Source organism: Polypterus senegalus, chromosome 12 (assembly GCF_016835505.1).
Source record: "Polypterus senegalus isolate Bchr_013 chromosome 12, ASM1683550v1, whole genome shotgun sequence".
Lineage (NCBI taxonomy): Eukaryota > Metazoa > Chordata > Cladistia > Polypteriformes > Polypteridae > Polypterus > Polypterus senegalus.
Window position 1 is genome coordinate 63176539 of NC_053165.1, and position 21796 is coordinate 63198334.

Sequence of the window (21796 nt, forward strand, 5' to 3'; positions counted from 1 at the left end):
CTCACTTGCATTTTGTTCTGAACACGTCACTTTGTGGTGGTCAGTTTTGTCACCTTGTTCTGTAACACTTGTTTCCATACAGACCCCAGTACTGATGTTTACTCCATCATGTTGACCTCTAACTAAGTTGCTTTGTATAAAAACATCTGTCAGTAAATAAGTGTAAATGTAATTAATGTAACAAGTTGCCCAAAAGCAAACGTTTTTTCTGATCTTTGCAACTATAAGACATACCTATTACATTACCTTGAAACTGCAGTTCCAATTCTTGGCCAGTCGGGGGTAACCTGGTTTTCATTCCAACTAAGTTATTAGTCAGCCTTGTCTTTAAGTGGTCAGCATGGCAATTTAAAATACAACATTGAATAACATTGTCATGTCCTATAACAAACCATGCAAGGAGTGCTTTATGGCTCACCGCAGGCTTCTAAATCAGCCATGGACCAGCTTCCACGTGCCAGTATGTCAAAGCAGCCAACACAAACAACACAGAAGAGAGGGGCTGGGACAGCAGGCCCACTTGTCTGATGTCGGATCACTGGTTCAGAAGCTGACTAGCCTTGGCAACAGTTCAGGGACCCCACTGTTGTATTCCAAAGTCGCAGTCACCAAGGCTACACTGAAGGTCCAGGTGGGAGTTGGGTGGCACGCTGGCCTTGGTTGCATTGCCTTGCTCTTTTTGTTTAGGCCTCACAGGTGTGGTGACAGGCTCACATTTTGATTTCTGCTGTCTTTGCTAACCATATACGTATGTAAAACCTTTTTTTTTTTATTGCACCCTTATTAGCCTATTAAATAAAAAATTAAAAGTTCACTTGATTGAATGTACATAACCCCTTCATTTGTCTTGTCTTTGAACAATAACCTAAAAACTAAGCACTGTAATCAGATTAAAGGACACCATCCATCTTCTAACTTGCTAGGCCAGTTTAGTGGTGCAGGCAGCCAGTGCCCAGCTGGCAGTAACTGATATAAGGTGTGGGCAGGGCTCTCAGACTTGTGTTCACACACACAAACTGACACTCTCATTTGTGGGGAGATCATGCATACTCCACACAAGAAGAGAACTAGTTGGGATTTGAACCCCAAACACCCAATCCGCCCATACAACGACGATGGCGATTAAATCAGGTTAGTCTTCACATGTAGCCATAACAACTCTTGGAACAAGTAACACTCACCAGGGCAGTGGCGGACTCCCAAACTGCTTCTGCGGTCAACAATTGACTGGTCATGGTGCCATTGGGTGACGGTGTGCGGCATGCTGGTCAGCCACCCCAACTTGAACCTGGAGCTCGAAGGCAGTAGTGGCCCAGTTCTTCTTCGGCCAATCCTATTTTTCTCACATGCATCCATTTCTATGAAGAGAATAATGAAGATTTTTTTTTAAATTTACATTTAAAAAAATATGTCAAGTTAAAAGTCTACTGTACGGCCTCCCCAACTTTGAAGCAGCGCCCTTTGCACTTGTCCCAGACATTTCTAAGTGCCTACTGCATTTGGAGCCTTTCAATCTGAAATGCACTTTACTGCAAATAAACCATTTTGTGTCGCCACATGCAGGGTTACTGCCCTTTGACCCTTGGCTGTCTTAAGTGGGCTTTGTGATGAATGCAGGAGTGAATGTGGCGTCCGTCTCACTTGCTGGTGGTGCAGGGCCTGCAGCAAAGCATTGTGGAGGGCGGAAAAACTGCAACTGCCCGCCTCTGCGGAGAAAGTAAGACATTTGACAGATGAGAGGAGACCATTCACTCCAGCAGGCTTGTTCGTTCAGGTAATAGCTAAGCTGTCCCAATGTCTCAGTTGAAGTTTTATTTAAGGTTCAAAAGGTTTCTGCTTCAGCTACATGTCTTAGTAGAGGGTTCCATGGTTCCCTGCCTTGCCAAGACTGAAGTACATAAAAAGATCTTGCAGCTTCCCACTTAGTGTTACTAGAATTGTGAATTCCTTACATCCATGTCTGACCAACATGAAACACGTCACCAGTCTCCACCCCACGATGAACATGAATGAGTTAAAACATACAACCCCTACACAGCCACTTAGCATCCCACTGGGTGATGTGGGCACTGATAAGAGTGCCAGTCACTGCACGCCTCAACAGGGCTTTTCCTGGCTCCCAGCCTTCACTGCTTGGGCACAACTCCAAAGACGCCATGGGCGCCTTATCTGCTCAGTAATCGGAGCGCCTCATTGGGCAGAGTGCCACGATGCTATCGGCCCACTGCTGGAAGCAGATTCTCTTTATGCAGACGGAATCCAGTGTTTGAAAAGGGCAGCCCAGCAGTTTAGTTCTTGGGAAGAAAAAGAAAAAAAAAATCCTAATAAAGTGACTCCCCCAGGGGAGCTGCAGTGAGCAGATATCCGAGATAGAAACCCCTTCAATGCGCACTTCCATTAGCTTGACTGACTAAATCCGAGCTGCTCTTTCCTTCTCTAATCCATCATTTATTCATTTTAAACACTTGTCTCCCCGCTAAATCCTCCTGTATAAATATACAGAAACTCCTTTAGAATAAATATGAACTTGGTCATACAGCAGACCCCCATTTCACAGCAGGTATTAATTTTCCATTGTTGACCCCTCAGCTGCGAGAATGCCTGGCATTACCTATAATCTCAGAATTGTCCTCCACAGATCAGCAGGCTAAACATATTAAAACTCAACAGACGTACAGCCACATCGAATCTAATGAGCCACTACTGTGACGTGGCCTTCTAAACAATGTCTGTCACCGGTGGGGGGGGCGTTCAAACACAAAACAAAAGAAGGGGGGAAAAAAAAGTCTGTCATAGGTATGGTCATTCATTTTATGACTCCAGATACAGGACAACAGAAGCTATCCTGGGAAGATTGAAGACAAGAAGGAAACCATCCCTGGTGGGACAGTCGCATCAGGTATAAGGTGGAAACCAACCCAGGTTAGGACCAGTCATGGCCAGGGAGCTCGTCTGTTGCAGTGCACACAGGCCTGTCACTGGGCACACTTACACACAACACTCCATCCATGAGGACCACCTAATGCAGGCTGCACAAGTCATGGCCCCCCTGCCAGGTCCAGACCCCTTAGAAGTGCTTCTGTGAATGTTCAATACATTAGCACCATGCCCCATTTCATCGAAGACTTGTGCACTTTTCCTTAAAGTGGCACAAACTGCGCATAAAGCCACAGCCAATACTTTACAAATAACATTTATGACGCCTCTTCATAATTCAACACCCCCTAAAAATAATACCACTAGCTGTGCAAATTTGAGAAGGTTACAACTTTCAGAGTACACTTGCAGGGAGAGAATAAGCAGGCGTGACATGTTACAGAGTTAGTCTGAACTTACAGACCTGAACTGTTAGTAGAAAGTGAAGAAAAGTCTGAGGGGGGTCTGGCATCCTTCTAATAAGTGGACACCAACCCTGCAAAAGGGGTGACACCAGTGACATGCAGTGCCCACTAACATTTGGATTCTGTCCACCCTGGAAATGCAGCTAGGGAGTCTGCCAACATGAAGAGGGCTTGTAACAAACTGCCATTCAGCTAAAGTAAATGGAAGAGGTGACAATATGTTCACCTGTTCCATTTCAGCAGTGACCATCGTGACTGGTGTGGACTCACGAGGTTGGTGGTCACCTCTGAGGCCCTCGCCTCTCTCGTCAGTAGGACACTGGAGACTTTCTTGACACAGTCTTCAGTCAGGACTGACTCAACCCTGATGTGGAAGAAAAGAAGGTCACTTTAGGAGAGGTTGGCCCTCCATGACCCTGAATGTGGGTGGGAGAACTTCATGTGAGTTTATATGCAGAAGTCATTTAAACTTGTGTACGTCCCCCGTTTGTGACCAAGGATCAGCTGTGTTTAATACACCACAACTTGAACTTGGCCTTTTTATGTTTAGCCAAGTCAAAACTTTACTTTCTTTTTAGTTTTCTTTCCTTTTAAACATTCTGGTGTATATTTGAGATGGTTGTTGCTGTTTGTTATAATATAAATATAAAAAGCCAAATTTCACTATAGGGACAAGTAACATACAATCTCTCCATCTGTATTGAGTGCTGGAAAACAGGGAGGGGTCCACGTGGGGGACTTCTGTTTTATCTGCTTTGCCCTCCCCTGTCAGTGCTCTGGTAGGTGTGTGAAGCACAGTCGTTTGGACTTCTCTGAATTCTCATTAACTTTATCCATGCCTTTGGAGCGATGGCTTTGACACAAGCCTATTAGTCAGAGGCAATGGTGGATCTGTAGGTGGGGCTTCTACCTCAATTTGTACCTTCTCCCAGTGTCTGTGTGGTTTTCTTCTGGCTACTCTGCTTCCGTCCATAATCAGTAAGGAATTGTGCTCTGATGGCCTTATAATACTCCATCCAGGGGATCTCTGAGGAGTGAAAGTCAGATTTATAAATGCTGCCGAACATGTCGCATGTTGGTCAGAGATGTAAGTAAGAAGTGCTCAGTGCATGTGACAACACCACTACTGCTACTGTAAAAAAAAAAGAGCATTACCATCCAGACATGCATTTGTACCAGACAAAGAGGTCCTGGTCTACTTTTAGACATCAAATAGTTTAATAAGAAGTAAAGCAAAATAGGAAGTTAAACTGAGGCTAAAAGTGAACACATTGCAACATGGTTTACATAGAAATAAGAGTTTTATGGCCAGATATGAGGACTATTTATATCTCTCTGAGTGACCAAGTCGATTTGATTACAGATCTACATTGTATAGAAAATTTCTCAAAAACTTCAAAAGACTATATTGAACAGTTATCTTATCAAAAGATCTTGACCATTCTCATTCATCCTCTCCCACTAAATGAATCTTAAGCTGGACAGGCCTGGTAATTGTGACACTGAAGATGACCCACTTAAAGTGTTCAAATCCTGTTTCTTTCATAGTGGATATATAAACATACAGACTCCATTTTCTGCACTATAACTTGTTTGAAGAAGGGGCCTGAGCTGTCTCAAAAGTTAGCATACAGTATTGTAATTCAGTTAGCCAATAAAAGGTGTCAATCTGCCGCACATCTCATTTTATCTATAATGGTTAACACAGTACATCACCATACTACTAAAAACATCAAAGAATTAAAACAATATTGCTGTCACACCCCTGAAGGTTGAAGAGAGGCTCTGAATAGATCAAGAGGATGTTAAACAAAGGCACATCCTAACGGATTGTTTCCTCACATCAAAGGGTTAAATTGTTTCATTCTTTTTATAGCTACAGTGGGGATTGTTTTTCCATGACTGGAGACTTTGGTTGTAAAATGATGAAGATGAAACCAAAGAGCCCAAAGTGGACAAGGCTTTCCTTGTCTCAGGCTTTCCTCAGCTAGCAAACATGTCTCATTGTGACCAGAGAAGATAAGTACTTAGACAAAGATAAGAAAAGACCTGCAAGCATACGACCTTAACAATACAGAAGTCAGAAACAATGGTAATGGCAGGAATCAGAATGTTAAAAAAATATGAAGTGACAAAGCCAAAATGCTCCAGTCTACTGGAAGTAGCTAGCATTAACTTTCTGTCATGGTAATTTACTCCATATGCTTGGACAAAGAGAGATGTGTGCTGTTATCTTTATAGCATTTGTATGATACACCATTGATGACAGGTCATGTGACCACTACGACAATATGGCAGTACACATGAATATAACATACAATAACTGCAATGTTGCCTGTGCACAAAATAATAAATTAAATATATTACCCCCAAAAAATCATAGTATAATGAACATTATTGCAGAGCAAGAAAAATTCACAACAAATACAGACCCTGTTACCATGCTAAATCCTCTTTCCAAAATAGGGCTGCCTTTGTTGCACTCACTGGTCTAATTAAATTCTTTTGTGCATCTAGAAATAAAAATAATCATTCCAGCTGAGAAAACAGAATAAGGCCTGAGAATGGCCAACACAAACCTGTCCTGCTGTTGGAATTGGAGCATGGGGGTTTGGGCCTCTTACGTTCTAACCACAAATAAATAAAGTCCACAGTGATCGGACAGACTCACTATGCTCTCTAATATATTCATCCCTCATCCCCCAGGTTTGGACCCTTCAATGGAGATCACCAGCTTCAGTGTTGCTGGTGACTCTTCAGAATTTGAATAGTGCCTTGTGTAAGCTCCCTTCACTTCCAAGTTTTACTACCCATGACACCTGAGAGCAGAGGGAGCGGCAAACCTCCATCCAGAGCAGGCTGAGTATCTCACAGGTCAACAAGGCCACAAGTGAGGGATATGTCTGACCATATTGCTTCTTGATAAATGTATTATAATACAATAACAGACTGGCCCATTGTGCATGCATATTGATGTGGTCAAGAGTGTGGATTTTTGAGACCTAGCATCCCAGACAGGTTTGACCATTATCTTCTGTCTGAAGCTGGTTCAGTAAAGGGAATAGCAGTTTCAGATCCCTTTAACAGCGTTTTGATGAACAGTAAATTGTGAAGTTTGAAACACTGCAACTTAATTAAGACAAGTTTAAATGTTTACAACCAAAACTCAACTTCATAATGAGTGCAACTGAAACGATTAAAGGAGTCCGATCGAGGTCACAGAACGGTTTCCGAGCAATTCTGCCACCAGGGGGCATCTTCTACCAGCGATAACCTGAAGTCGCAGAGCTTCAGCTAAGTAACACCAACGAGGCGAGGATCGCTCAACAAAAGATGCTGCGCACCAGCGGGCAAATCCTGTTGAGGTTCAAAAGGCTGTAGCAGGCAATCCGCATCTGACACCAAGAGTAAACTTAACATGGAAATGAACATTCGGCCACCGCTCTCCTATGCCACAAATGCGCCACCTATCCTCCGAGTTCGTTTTAACAGCCACTTTTCTATTATTTACCTTTCTACTGTAGAACTTCCTATTATAAGGTTACCAGGGACGGACCCGTGTTGTTTGGACGTGTGCCATTTAGCTGAGACCCCCAGGACAAGATAGATTTGTTAAGATCCGCACCGTGCAGTACAGTTCCTTCTCTAAAATGACCCTCTCCCCGTATAGCTACCTTTAGTAAATTTAATCAAATTGACGGCTTTACATAACAGAATCTAACAGCATTAATACAAATGTCACTGGTATCGCTCTAAGGCATTTGATTGACACTGAAGCTGCCTACGAATGTCACTCCAGTAAGCCTTAGTCGTCCTTAGTTTTGCGGATTGTTGACGCTACCACCGAGCTCAAGTTAACGTTCCTCAAAATGAACACTTTTTATACTCGGACAACGGCACAGTTAAATGTATTCAGCTTAACGTTAATACATTTCCAAATTAAACTGCACATTACTGTTTTTTTCCTATTCAGGGGCGACAGCTGTCCAGAATTGTGCCTCTAATTCCCGAGGCAATTTCCTGGCAGTCTAATTTATTTTGCATAAAGCAGTGCACCCATTTATGAGGTAACTGTTACCCCACACCTTTTCAGAGTCACACAGAAAGTTCACGACTAACGCATTTTTTCCGAGCACCACGGCTGCTGTGCGGTGTTGTAGGCTTGTTTATATTCGTTTTGCGTTTCATAAACCTCCCGCACTCGGCCCACCCCGCATCTCAAAGGGTTTTTTGATTTTTTTTTTTTTCAAACACTAAGGTTCTTATAACTAGGGCTACGTTTGAAGTGTAATTATAAAGTAAGTGAAAAGACATGATAGACAACTAAGTTTGTGGTTTTAATGCATAGTATCGATTTGCTACTGTAAATGATGTCTTTGCGGTGTTAATAACAGCCCGCCACTCCACTCACCGCAGTGCAGGGGACTTGGTAGCGGAGTCTGCTCACATAATTGCCTTAAGTTATTTCAATATTTTGTTTTTGCAGGGTGTATGGTGGCGACATGGACAATAGGTTGACTGGTTTATTAGAGGGCAAGGTCGCCATTCACCCCGAGAGCGCGTCTTTGGACAACGCAACCACCCTGCAAAATGCTGATAAAATAACTCGGAGTGGGCCCGTTAATGTGCCACAGGCGGATTACGAGTTCAAAATCAAAAGTGACAAAACAATTCAAGCGTCACAACGCAATCCAGTAAAAGCCCTCACCTGCCATGAATAAAGTGGTCTCGGAAACTGAGGCTTACAGACACAAGGGGACTCGGCAGGCAGCTTCATAAAGTGACCAGTTGAAAACTACATATTATTCCGAAACCCCAGATGATAATGTCAAATAAATTAGCACTGCTTTCTCTCATTCGGTGTATTTAGTGGGCATGTAGCCTTCATCGAAAGCAGATCCTTATTATTAATGCACAATTGCATTACAAGAATTAAACAGAACGAAGAAACGTTACTTAGAGGCTGCCTGGTGTGCTGTTCGCACGTTCTCCCTGATTCCACTCACATACCTGTTTAAGCGACTGACACACCGTTCAAGGTTGATATAATGCCGGGGAAGGTTGCAGTCCCCCTTCACTTTAGTATGTGGCGCTGTCTATATTTTCTGAACTGTTTTAATGACATTACATTCTTACCGCCCCTTAACTGAATTGGGGTCACTGGGGCCTGAGGCATATCTTTGCAGCACACTAATTTTATAATACACATGTATTCGTTTTATTTCCTTGTTAATAGAGACTGTTGTTTGCACTTAGAATTGTGTTGATTTACAGATTGTCCGCAAACTTGCTTAATCAAACTGAGAGGGGGCTGGAGCCTATCCCAGCAGCGCCAATCCCAGACGAGATGGGGGACCAACAATGAGGACTCAGGGCCGATCTGATATACAATACAATAAAATTTATTTTTGTATAGTCCAAAATCACCCAAGAAGTGCCGCAATGGACCTTAACAGGCCTTGCCTTTTGACAGCCTACCCAGCCTTGACTCTCTTAAGAAGACAAGGAAAAACTCCAAAAAAAACCCTTGTTGGGAAAAACTGGAAGAAACCTTGGGAAAGGCAGTTCAAAAAGAGACCCCTTTCCAGGTAGGTTGGGCGTGCAATGGGTGTCAAAAAGAAGTGGGTCAATACAGTACAATACACAGAACAAATCCTCAATACAGTATAAAAATAAAAAAAAATACTACAAGTATGGAGCAGAATTTAATAGTAGATGATATCACATAATATGATTTGGATTTGATATGATATGTGCGTCCATGGGGAGGTCAATGGGTGAATGAGCAGGTTAAACAATGGACAAAGACTTGAAGCAGGGATTTGTTCCAACCGGCTTTTGAGTTTACGAGAATAGGGGATGCCCGGTGGCGCATTATTCAGAGCAGCAAGTGTTGCCAAGTGTTCTGCATGTGATTGGTCATATTCTGCGATGACTTGTGTTCACTTGTTCGCTTAGAATTTATATTCTCACAAAGGCTGTCGCTACATGTTGGACTTCCCCCTCATCCCTTCAGTAATTGAACTTGGAGAAAATGCATAACTGCTGCATAAAAAGCAAACACAATTCATAGTCAAGACACTATATGGAACTGTGTGATTTTTTTTTTGTGCGGACGTTGCTTTCGTTTGTGTTACTATGGTACCATAAATTCCAATTTCTATTCAACATTTTAGGGTGCGCCACATAAATAATTATATCATTCACATAGTTTTTTTTCAAGCACCATTCAACATTTGTACAGAAGAAATCAAAAGAGATCACGTTTAATTAAATAAAAATTTGCATTATACAAGAAGAGCGGGGAGGAGGTGTCTGAAGCCTCAATGCTGGTCCAATGGCCAGCTGTCTGAGTGCCCTTAAGTTTCTCAATAGCCCGAGCATCTGATTACAGAACGACGCTCTGCACGCAGCGGGTCTTCTTAGGTACTCCGGCAAAGGGGGCTCGAAGGTGAATGAAGGAGCGTCAAGGAACAGCGGAAAACACCGAGTTCAAGGTTAATCGTAAACCGCGGACTTTGTTCGGCCGATTTTGCTTCCTCATGAATATTTAACAAGTAACGGTTCTCCCAGCCGTAGTAGTCACTTCTCTATCCTGTCGCTTCTATAAAAGGCTCCTCGTCCAGTATACAGAAGAGCAACGTGGGTGAACCGAGAAGACATCGAGTCCGGGCTCCGAGTCTCGAGGATTTTGTACTAAAGCAAAATGTCAGTAATCGTGACAGCTTCCCTAACTTTTCTCATGCTGCCTTTGATGTGCCAGTCATCTGAAAGTGGTAAGACTTCCGTATAATGTATTTCATTTTTTTTTCACATGCTCGTTTCTCGTTTACTCCTGTACAGCAAGTGGTTTCTTGTCTAGAAAGGTTAAAAAAATAAATAGCGTAAGCAGCCGACAGATCTCTCAATACTGCGGCCGGATTATAAAGCGCGAGTGATTAATGCTACCTTGGTCCTCGTACGAAACAAGCGGAGCGACTATAATACTTCATTTTTAAGATGGTGTTATTGAATCATCATGATATGTTATTAAGTTAATATCTTCATCCATATTTCCATAACCCGAACAAGTCCTATCTCAGTCCAGAGTAATAGGATGCCGGCGCCAACCCTTGTAGTATATGGTCTGAACAAACTCGTGAAGGGACGCCATGCGCTCTTTGGGGGGACGAAAAGCGCAGTGCCACCCTACTTGTATAGGAAATGAAAGCTCAGGCCCCGGGCTAAGGATTATTTTAACAATCCACACCGTTACCCCCTGCCGATTCTTTCATTTGTATCCTTCAAAGAGACTACTCAGTCCTACATTCCCTTTTGTCCCGTCTTCCACTTGTTCTTTTGTTTAACAAATTAAAATATTAATCACAGTCTCCTTTCTCACCATTTCAGTTCACCTGTCATCAATGCTCACTTCATTTCTTTCTTCAGTTCTCACTTTTTTTTGACGCATTCATGAGCAGTATCATCTTACTTGTGTATTCTTTTTTTGAAGCCGGACTTGTCTCACGTTTATTTCTGCATTTCCACAAGAAAATAGGCATACAAAAGCCAATGGTTTAATTATGGGATGGGACAGCTTATTTTTAAAGCGTAAAATCCTAACGTTCTTCATTGACTATTATTTTTATTTGCAGGTTTTCACATAATCCGAAAGTAAACATGCGAGACATATTCTTATAAAGTGCGTTTTGAATGCGCGCGTCTAATTCTGTCTGTGAGTCTTATCGAGTACTGCGATTTAACTGACGGCATCTGCTGGATTGCCCCCCAACACCCTGGGTTATTTCCATTCCTGTAGCCAGTGACGCTAGGATAGGGTTTGCCCAAGACTCACCATTTTATTAAGCGGTTTTCCGGGTATTTTCAAGGGGCGGCAGAGGTTGGCTCTACTTTCTCCAAGCTCGAGGCGCCTGCGTTGGCATGCCGGTTCGATCGGTATGCGCGCAGAATTTTCACTTTCTCCCATTGTCTCTTTCCATCGCTGGGTTTCTCCGGAATCCCCACAGCGGTTTCCACTAACTCCCCAAACCGCTGCGTTAATCGGTGACCCGGTATCAACGGGGTGTGCCTTCTATGGACTGCATGATGCCCGCTTTGCGCATGATGCCTTGAGGGTCAGAAAGTGGGCGGGTGAGTAGATTTCACTGTGTCCTCCTCAGCCAAGCCGAATTGAGAATTTCCGTCCCCCTATTCTCACCGTTTATGATATTTGCTAAAGAAACCTTCCAACATAATCATCTGTGACAATAACAGCTTGTTACTCCTGCAATCTGGACAATCCAAAACATTGTCGGCGCTTAGACTTGCTGCAGTGATTCTCAGTACCGCGCTTATATCAGCATTCTGCACAGAAGACAATAATAACACTATAAACCTGTAATCATAATCTTTACGTAGATGGGGAAGCGCTCAGACTACCACACTATTTTCATACATTTATTATACAGTGAACGTTTTAGAGATTGGCAAAGGAACGACCTTATAACGTTGTTACAGGAATAAAAGCGGCAGCTCCGATTACAAGTTCTGATGGGTCTCTCGTCTTCGTTAAGTTTTCCTTTCGATTATATTCACACTAGTAAATGAACACTCTGTTCATCCCGCTTATATTTTCGTGTAACACCATAAGGTTTGTTAGATATGGCAGCAGAGTGGGTAGAGTTACTGCCTCGTTGCCTTCTGAATGGGGTCGACATGTTCTTCCTTCAGCTTCACGAGCTGTGTATTTTAGATCACCCGGCGCCTCAACATCGCCCCATTCACCGGGCCTGTGCGCGTTCTCCAACTGTATTTTTAACTTCTTTCTGAAGGGATAAGCGTCGGCTCCTCGCGCCCTTGTATTGGACCAGGCGAATTAAGACTATGCATGAACCGAATATCAAAGCTGTCTTTGTTCGTTTGTTCACAGTTAAAACGTTCTTCTGGTTACAGTTACCTACCATACATGAACTTATCTGATCTCTGTATGTTCTCTTCATAAAGTGGGTGTTTTTGCCGTCACTCATACATTTCATTGGACACATAGAAACATGCAAGTAAGTAGCAAAGAAAGATGGATGGGCGGTGGATTGTGTTGCCTCTTTAGGGATCCAACATACTCGGTTCGAATACCACGACCGGTTGTCGTTTGTGTGGAGTCTGCACATTCTTCTCACGTGTTCTTAAAATTTCCTTCCACAGCCCCTCAAGACGTGCAGGCTGTGTTGATTGGCGATTCCAAATTAGCTGAGTGAGTGTGTGCGTGGGCGGATCCAGGGTGGGTCACCTCACATCCCTGAATGGAGTCAAGCTGGTCAGAGAACGTTATGTACGAGGGACGCGCCGGCTGGCGCACAGCCCTATGACTGAGCGTGGAAGGAGTGCTCCACTCCTAATCGGAGACTGGTAGCGCGAAACTCGGAATACAGTTTGAGGCTTCCAAAAATGAAAATGCGGGTTGAAGGCGGAAAGATGAATAATTTAACAGCTCAAGAGTTTCTGCATATGCAGCTCAATATACATCAATCACTTCTGCTTTGTGCAGCGGGATCCTCTGCTAACATCACTCTACTTAACTTATGTACGGATATTTATATCCTCATTAGGCATACAGGAACGCACTTGGTCTAGCCATATGCCCCACTGCCTGCCTGTTTACAGTAATTGCTAACTAGTATTTAACACGTATTCCGATTTGTTTCACCGCCTGGTGTTACTTTAGTGCTTTGACTAATGTGTAGGATGCAGGAGGATGGCGGTGAGTCCATTCATCACTTAAGTAGGCAGCCGCTCTCCCTGGCACAGCACACGACTTTCACATCCCCGTCCCTGATTCAGGAAATACATTTAAAACCACAGCACTCGGAGGGACTGCACGTACACCAACTCGTCAGGATCTTTCCAGCCCTACAGCACATTTTTTAAAAAAAACACCGCTTCTATAAAGCCGAGATCAGACATCCACTTGGGCGGTTAAACTGTGCGGCTTAAGACTCACTGGATCTACTATTTTTATTTTAAATTCCAAAGTCTCTCGAAGTACCGCTTTTTGAAACGAATCACATCATCAACATGCATTTTAACTGAAGGAAACAAAAACAAACTTATTTAGGGTTATTTTATAATGATTAACAAGGGATGATCACAGGGAGACATAAAACAATGTCAACAAGTGATCCTCGATTTTCTTTATTTACCAATTATCTTTTAATTTCATTTTGAGAAGACTTGGATGGATACTAACCACCAATCTCTTTCTCAGTCTTTTGACTCCCAAGACATTACTTTTTAATTACAGTTGTCACTATATTAGTGATAACACGAAGATGCTGTGTCATCCAATCACGAAGGCAAAAGCACAGCTAGTCAACACTACACCTCAAAAAGAGTGAGCAACACATCCGAGTGTTCAGACACTGCTCTGCTTTACACGATAACCAACTTCACCAAATGAGGCAAAAAATAAATAACTAAAATACACCCCTTTATAGAAATCTCATTTTATTTCTGGGTCAGAGAAAGTCAGAGCTGGAAATGTATGTAAAAATTACCTCCTGGACAAATAAAACCTTTTCCACCTTTCTCAGTGGATGTCAAGTCTGCACTTTTATTCAAGTAACACCATTTCCATATTTAAAACCACTTTGTTTTTCTAAGGACTGCACTCTGTGGAATCTGTCTATCCAACTTTGGTGCATCCTTCTTATATTTGGATGTCAGGCCACAATTTTTAATTGAAGCGTGAGAATTCCAATTTAATGGAAGATCACAGGGACACATATATATAAATTGTGAATTTCCCCTTGGGATTAATAAAGTATCTATCTATCTATCTATCTAAATGATACGGCCAAGTAAATAGCTCTTCATAGAAGTCCTGACTGATACAGAGTGAGAGTCTTTCTGGTTTGGTTAAATAATCTGGAATCACAGACTGTCATGACTATTTAGTCTTCATCCTTGATGCTTCCACCATATTAAAAGGTACTGCTAAGCTTCCCTTTTATTCTGGCAGCCTCCGAAGAGTTCAGCTACCTATTCTTTGGATGGAGCTCCTTTACAGTTCCTGCAAGGAGGTATTTATTTCTGTGCCCCATAAATGATAAATTGCCTCCACCTATCCCTCGCCTCACCTGTCACTGAACTTGGAAGGCTAAGGTTGAGCATTTGAAAAAGGTGTTGCCATCTTAACAGTCCTCTTAACATTCTAACCATGCCATATTGCTCTCCTGTGTTGTTTTGAATAACATTATGGTGCCCTGTTCTAAACTGTCTCGTCATCACTCACTCCCTGAATGATGTCCTCCACAGAAATGTGACACTTTGCACTCTAGTCCAGAAGTTTGCAAAGTTCAGTCACACTCATTGATTCATTGTGTGACTATAAATAAATTACAGTACCTGCCTGTGTTCCAGTTTTATTTAGTTGTATTATAATCAGATATTTTGGATGTTATTCACTAAAGAAATGTTTTAGAGTGAATAATGTTTGGTTGTTTTTTGTTCATAAAATTAATATCTATATACATTACTATATAATTAAAGGCAAGAGATATGAGATACTTATATAAGTTTATCTGTTATCCTATCATCCATTGACATCACAATGGATTAAACATTTAAACTTTTCTCCCCAACTTAATTTCTAAGTCTTTTGCCTTCAATTGTATTCTTGCACGCTTATATCAAAAACTTTAAAACCATAGTCATCTGTCCATCCCTCTATTCCCAAGACTGTTTAATCCATAGCTAGGCATATTGGGTGCAAGCTGTGGCCCAAACCCAAACCACATCTACATAATAATTATTCAGACTGTGCCAATATACCATTAGCAATGCAGCCAACACAAAATTCTTGGGAGTAAGTGTAGTAAGTAAAGGAAGCCCATACAAATACAAGGAGGATGTGAACACTCACGGGATGGGTCCATGTAGATGTGATGTACTGTCCTAGAGTTACTTCACCACAACCATGTTGTTGAAAGATAGAGTTGAAGTAGAGGGCGCATTTATCACTTTACCAGATTAGAAATGTCAAACTACAGAACCTTAAAATACCAAGCTAAATAAATGATTTGGAGAAAGTCAAGAATTTAGAAATATGAAATAAGTTCACCTCACCTCCTCATTCCTCCATTTTCAGTACTTGGATTGATCCATCAAGTATCTGAGCCAGTTAATCCAATGTAGGCTTGTAGAGGTCCAGATCCCAACTACACTGGGTACAAAGCAGGATGATAATATACATCATATAATGGTAGTGATGTGTACAGAATACACTCATATTCTTACTTGCATGTCTGACTGACATGACATACATCACCACTCTCCAGCACCATGATAAACAAGAAAGGTTTAAAATGTCAAACTTTAACAGGCAACACCAATTAGCTTACTTCATGTTCCCTTACGTCTGTTGCTATGCTCAACACAGCTGTGTTAAAAATCAACAAGTACAACTCAAGACACACTCAACACATACACACGCATCGAAATGAACACAGTAACATTACATCTACTGCAGCAATGTGCTTATTGCATTTTACAATAAAACAAATTCTCAAAAAAATCTTTTTTTGTAAGCATCTGTTGGACATCATCATGCCAATATCTCTAAAGCCTTAAAGCTTCATCTAACAAATTGCATTTATTGTATATATAAAATGAACGTCTTTTTAGAATTAAACCTTTTTCTTCTCCATTATTTTATATTGATTTTGTTTTTTTAGTATTAAAATCATACTAGAAAAGTCCCTCCACCAGAGATATTCATTATTTAAAAATTCCATCTTATTAAATATGTAAGAAGCTCTTCTTATCTCACATGCAAAGTTGAACTCCCCTAGGGAAGAGGTGGAGGAATTGCAGTTCATTTGGCAAAAGGCTTAAAAATGTATTGAGAAAACTGATTGGCTTTTGTGTTTGACTCTATACAATGTTTTTAATTTAAATATGGCTATACATCAGACAGCATTCCTGAAAACCCTTCAGTGTTAACAAGGGTAGCACAGTGGAGCCACTTGACAATATCAGAAAAGCATGCCAGTCAGTATTTGGTGTTTTTTTTTTATGCACACACATATATATTATGTATTACCTGGTAGGTGACCACCCAAATAATTAGATTGCAATCAGACCTGTAGATGTAATAACCATCGTAAACCTGATGAGCCCCAATTACGGTGAAACATGCGTCATGTACTCTTTGTATTATTTGCAGCTGAGAGGGCATGGAGGATTTCTGCCGATTGGCTGACCAACCAAAACCTTTACCTTGTAGGTTACCACCCACATAATTGGACTGCGATCAGAACTATATACACACACACACTTACAGTATAATTTAATTCTCACTCTAGTCACTCATAATAGAATTGCATTACTGAAACCCTCCAGACATTGAGAGAGAAAAACAGCTCTGTGGTGACATGGGCATGAGCATGGACACAATCCAGAGGACAGCTGTAAAAATAGCATAGGGCTAAAAAAAGAAAAGCAACGGGTAGAGATAACTGGCCTGAGCATCTCATCCTTGTTGCCCTCAACAGATGACTGTTGATGACAGAGTGACAGCTTCAACATGACCGAGCATTTTGTTAGTGTCTTACTACCTTCTGTGTACAGACATACTTGATTTTTTTTGCACTTGCGCTTTACTCAGACTAGTGTCTCCACGCACACATTTTGCTATTTTGCTACAAGACATTTGACAAATCATGTGTGTCAACTGTACAGAGGGACCGGAATATCAATCAGAGTTATAGGTCGCTGTGATATGTCCTTTCTTCAGGAACAAAAAGTCTGAGCTTTTTTTATTTTAGTAACACATGCTGTTTGGTCAGATAGATGCACGCAACTCTTCTATGCACAAATTTTAGTGACAACAGATTTGTTTTGTAGTGTGTTTTTTGTGATGTTAGAAAGACCATGGTGAATGTAATTATTGCATTGCCGAGAATAAAACTATTTTAAAATGATATCACTAGTCTAATGTAACAATATCAAAAACCATGTAAATATCAAATACAAGTATACAAAAAGCATAAAAATTAAAGAGGTCAATTAAGGTAGATTACAACAGCAATTAACACAATTGCCTACACATATAAATCTCTTTCATTTCTGCTCTATAGTTCTGCCTATACAGTTGTAACATTTTAAGAAACATTGTTAACAAAGCCAGTCCAACTGTATTTATAGCTTTCAACAGGGCAATTTAGGAATTGCTGTCACCAGATATTTGCAGATGCACTTCTTCTCCCTGGCACTTGGGGTCCACTGCTGTTGCCAATTTCCTGTCCAGCCAATTTCTTAATTAGGGACCAGTTTATGATATTAAGATAAAGGATTTTTAAACCAACAGCCTATTTCTGACAACCAATGAGTATATTGTGTGTAAACTAATATTGCCTGGTAATGTCTTAATATTTCAAAACATTTTATCCAAATAGCTACAGATAGATAGCTTGCTAAGATGGTATGGAATTAGTCTTTTAATCCCTGTCTAAGTTCTTATAAGTACAGGTGTCTTATCTGACTTCTGCAAGTCATCCATGCCCTCTCAGAAATCACTCCCTGCTCCCAAAGTTTTCTGTTGATGACATCCTTTGCCCCAAAATACCAATGAAACTATTTAATTAAATCTGGACATTTTCAGGATGCCCTCAAGTCTTCAAGTTGTCACAGAATGATCACACAGAATTAAATGCAAAGAGATAATAAATTATGTATAATGAACACATAATATAGCTATGAATTTTTTTTCTATGGGGCATCCACCCTCAAAATCCGTTTTTTCAAAGTTAGGAAGTCTCTATATGCCTCATTGTAGGTTAACAAAATGGAAATGAACTAAAATTAAGTAAAAGTACAATGTAAGTCAATTAAAATCATCCTGCAGAAATACATATTTGATAACTGAAACACAACACGCCCTAACAAACACACTAAATGCATTCATACATACATACACTCCTCTATGACTTAAGGTGTCGGAACTGACTCCTGTGCATCAAAAGAAATGACTAATAAAAGAAGTAAAACTCCCACTGCTGGTAATTTCTAAGTTAATATCCACAAAGCAGACATTTAGCTGGTTATCTAAAGAAGTGATGTAGCAACAGCAGCTGCCTTTTAATGAAGACATTTGTTAAAATGAAAAGCAGGAGCAGTCAAGGGGCCTCAGGACCAGGGTAAACAGGGAGAGACATATTTTCTAACATCCACATTCATTACCACACTTACCAGGGTCTGGGTTGTTATTCATTCTAAGTCTTTGCATTTTGATCATTTTCATTTTTAATCTAATACTACCATTTTTGAAGGTACCCAAAATGTCCTTAAATCTCCTTAATGAACTATAGCAGTTCAGACATTGACACTATGCTCCAACACAGTGTTTTAACAATGAAAATCCAAAAAGAACAAACACCAAGTTTTCCCCAACACAACTTGTCTTCCTGGTGGCTTTATTTCATGGTCATAAGAAGAGGGATGAAGAGGTCTCATTTATTATTGGTCTTAAGGACAGGAAACAAAATTCTCACTTCCAGATAGTATGTTCATATTGGAAGTCATGGTTTCATAGTGCACAATTTTGTGTATATACACATTTAAAATTTGAATAGCTGAAATAATTTATATCATATAAAGAATTGTAGGGGGTACTCATTCTCAAACCCCTATAAGCATCAGAAAAGTCAAAAATGACAAGAAGGAATCAATAAAGATTCAAAGCCTCACAGAACCTACATATAAACTTGTATGTCTCAGACTATCATGTAGGGTGACTGGTTTACTTTCCTACAAGTACCTTACAAACACTCCTGCACCCTTCCCTCCTGCCAGTTTAGCCTTTGCCAATAACTTGCCTCCCAATTCCAATTTTACCTAAAACGATCAAGACCTGTCTGGTGTACCCTAGGAATCAATGTCAAGTTCCCAGATGCCATATAGAAGCCATGGACTCTATGCAGACAGCTACTTCTAGCGCACCACCATGCTTTTAACGGCCATAGACAAAGACAGCTGAAGTCCAGACAGGCTGCCCTGCCCAGCAGTAATTGAAATCCAAAGTGACCTGAAATGATCTGTGGGACTCTCCATATTTTAGTGAATGTTCTCCACTGCCAATTCCTAATAAATCTTTCCAGTAGTGCCCCCTGGAGGATGGGTCACCCTCTTATACAAATGTTATATCAGAATAACAGCAGTTACAGGATGGAGCAGAGTGTGTTGCTAAGCTGTAGTAGATGGGGTTTGACATTGACTTTGCTTCAATCAAGAGAGTGCTGGGATAGCTGAAGCTTTTGAATGGTGCATTTTGAGTATGTGAAAGGGCTGAATATATATCATCGTTAAGACTGGCTGTTTTTCATAACTTAAGTGCACACTCTCGGACGACATACTTCATATCTCTAGCAGATTAGAAACAGTTCTAATGTAATCAGACAGTTATTCTAATCACCACTGACCTCAACTTTTAAAAAGACAGCATAGTTAGGAAGTAATTGTGAGAAGACAAAAAAGCTATGTGGTTTATTTAATTTTCATAAACATACATAAATGTTGTCTTTTACTTATTTTACACTAGGGGGTTTCGCTCGCCAATCCCACAGGCCTACTCTATATGCCAGCCACTTTACATCTCTGCCACTCGCATATGTGGATTTCATTTTCACCAAACAACAAATCTTTTAATTCATTGGGAAGAAACACTACTTTTTCCTGATGGCAACATGAATTAGTCGATCTACAAGTCTCCGACTTAAAGTTTAAATCCGAACAATATATTTGATCTCTTTTCCCTGTTCCGTTATTTCACCAAATAATAATTTCTGCTTGTTTGCACTAATGTGATCTTTACTATCATTTTTTGAGACTTTCAAATTTTAGTACTTTCATTATCTCTAACTTTCTCTGCATGTGTAGCGTGCCAACATTTGTGAATTCTTTACGACATTCTACTTTGTCATCTACTCTTTGTCTTTTATTTTCGGCCCCGGGCACGGTTAAATCTCTTGGCACAAAGTCTTGCGGGACATGAAAGCATCTCTCTGAAAAAGTCATGTCTTGTCCCAGGATTTTTTTTATTATAATAGAGAGATATTCTTTAACAGTATACAGTCACTAATTTCCAAAATAAATATCAAAAGGATCCCTGCATGAAGGAGGTGGGATAACTTGCCAACACAAATGCCAAATGTAATCTTTATCTGTTAGGTTTTGATTTAACTAGGTTTACAACACTTCATTTTGAAATATTTTCTTTTTTTATAGCAAAGTGGTGTTACAACTCACAGAGCAAAGACTGTGGTAAGTAATTTTCAATTAACTCCCTTATTGACTTATTGGTGTATGAAGATTTGATTCAAGTGTGTCATTACTATTGGCTTAGTAAAGACTTGCTATGGAAAAAAACAATAAACTATGCCATATAAAATAATGACAGACTAAACAAAAACTTTCTTAAGCACTAAACTGTCACTCAGGTCCTGTCCCACACTGCTTCACATCTTCATATGGAGCAGCTGTCTTTGAACCAAGGCCTATGAGTCAATAAGCCGCAGTTTATCCAGGTGAGCTATAGGAGATCCCTTTTGTGCAGTGGCAGTGAAGGTCCCAAGTTCAATTCCCATTGCTGGTAACGGTGGCTGACAGGAATCATCACCTTGAGTGAATTCTTGAGCAGACACAAATGGCACCCTGACCCAGATCCTTTCATGAGAGGGACTAGTGTAAAGTGAAAGGCAGGCATACCTGATAGTGTGTGGAACCTGGTGTCACTTACAATCCACCCTCAAAACATGGTAACCGACTGACCACAAGAGTCCTCCTTTAGCTTTTAAACTGGCTACCCTGTTTTTTAATGACTTGGAGGTCCTGGATTTTCAGTTTTCCCCTCCGTGTGTGGATGTGAAACAGAGAGGGCAATTGCCCAGGTGGATTTCTTGCTGGTAACATATAAACAGCTGTAATGGACTGAGCAAACAGTTTAAATTAAAAAGTGATGTAGCAATAAATTGCAGGAAACAGATAATTATGTTGGACATGTTCAAAACAGACCTCTCCACATGTGCAGACAAACAAGATGTATGCCCCTGTACATTGCATCAGGGTCTACCAATTTGTTGTTAATGTTTCATTTTATGAAGCATAAACTTATTTTGCATGTCAACATTGCTCTGAAGGACTTCCGTTTCCTTGGCCTTAGCTCACAAAAGCAGATCGACTGGCATGCATATCCAGATGAACAAGCCATCATGCTGACCTGATGAACAGGAGAAAGGATGAGTGAGATGTCCTGTGCGTCAGAGTCTTTATTAAAAAGAACGTTAGAGCAAAGTCAGGTATTTATTCTTTAGGTTTAAAACATTTGTAGAGGTTATTGCTTCGGATTTACTGATTTTCGGATTTGTGGAGGATGCTCCATTGCAATGATGGGTGCAACAACAGACTGTCACCAAAACTCTGATGCA

The 21796-nt window shown here is 40.8% G+C and overlaps 1 protein-coding gene and 1 long non-coding RNA gene across 3 annotated transcripts in view; one reads left to right on the forward strand and one right to left on the reverse strand.

The window, feature by feature from the left end:
- Positions 1–11517, reverse strand: part of LOC120540802 — a 30676-nt gene extending 19159 nt beyond the window's left edge. The window contains exons 1-2 of the long non-coding RNA XR_005635876.1: positions 11176–11517; positions 1182–1358 (exon numbers count right to left, since the gene is read on the reverse strand). This is a non-coding gene — a long non-coding RNA (uncharacterized LOC120540802). The remainder of the gene's footprint in view (positions 1–1181; positions 1359–11175) is intronic.
- Positions 9718–21796, forward strand: part of car15 (carbonic anhydrase 15) — a 29666-nt gene continuing 17587 nt past the window's right edge. The window contains exons 1-3 of one of the 2 annotated variants that reach the window (XM_039771868.1): positions 9718–9838; positions 9955–10117; positions 20598–20633. In XM_039771868.1, the coding sequence (XP_039627802.1) occupies positions 10048–10117; positions 20598–20633 (106 nt within the window). In that variant the 5' untranslated portion in view covers positions 9718–9838; positions 9955–10047. Of the gene's footprint in view, positions 10118–20597; positions 20634–21796 lie in introns of both variants that reach the window. The other variant, XM_039771867.1, reaches the window with a different exon arrangement.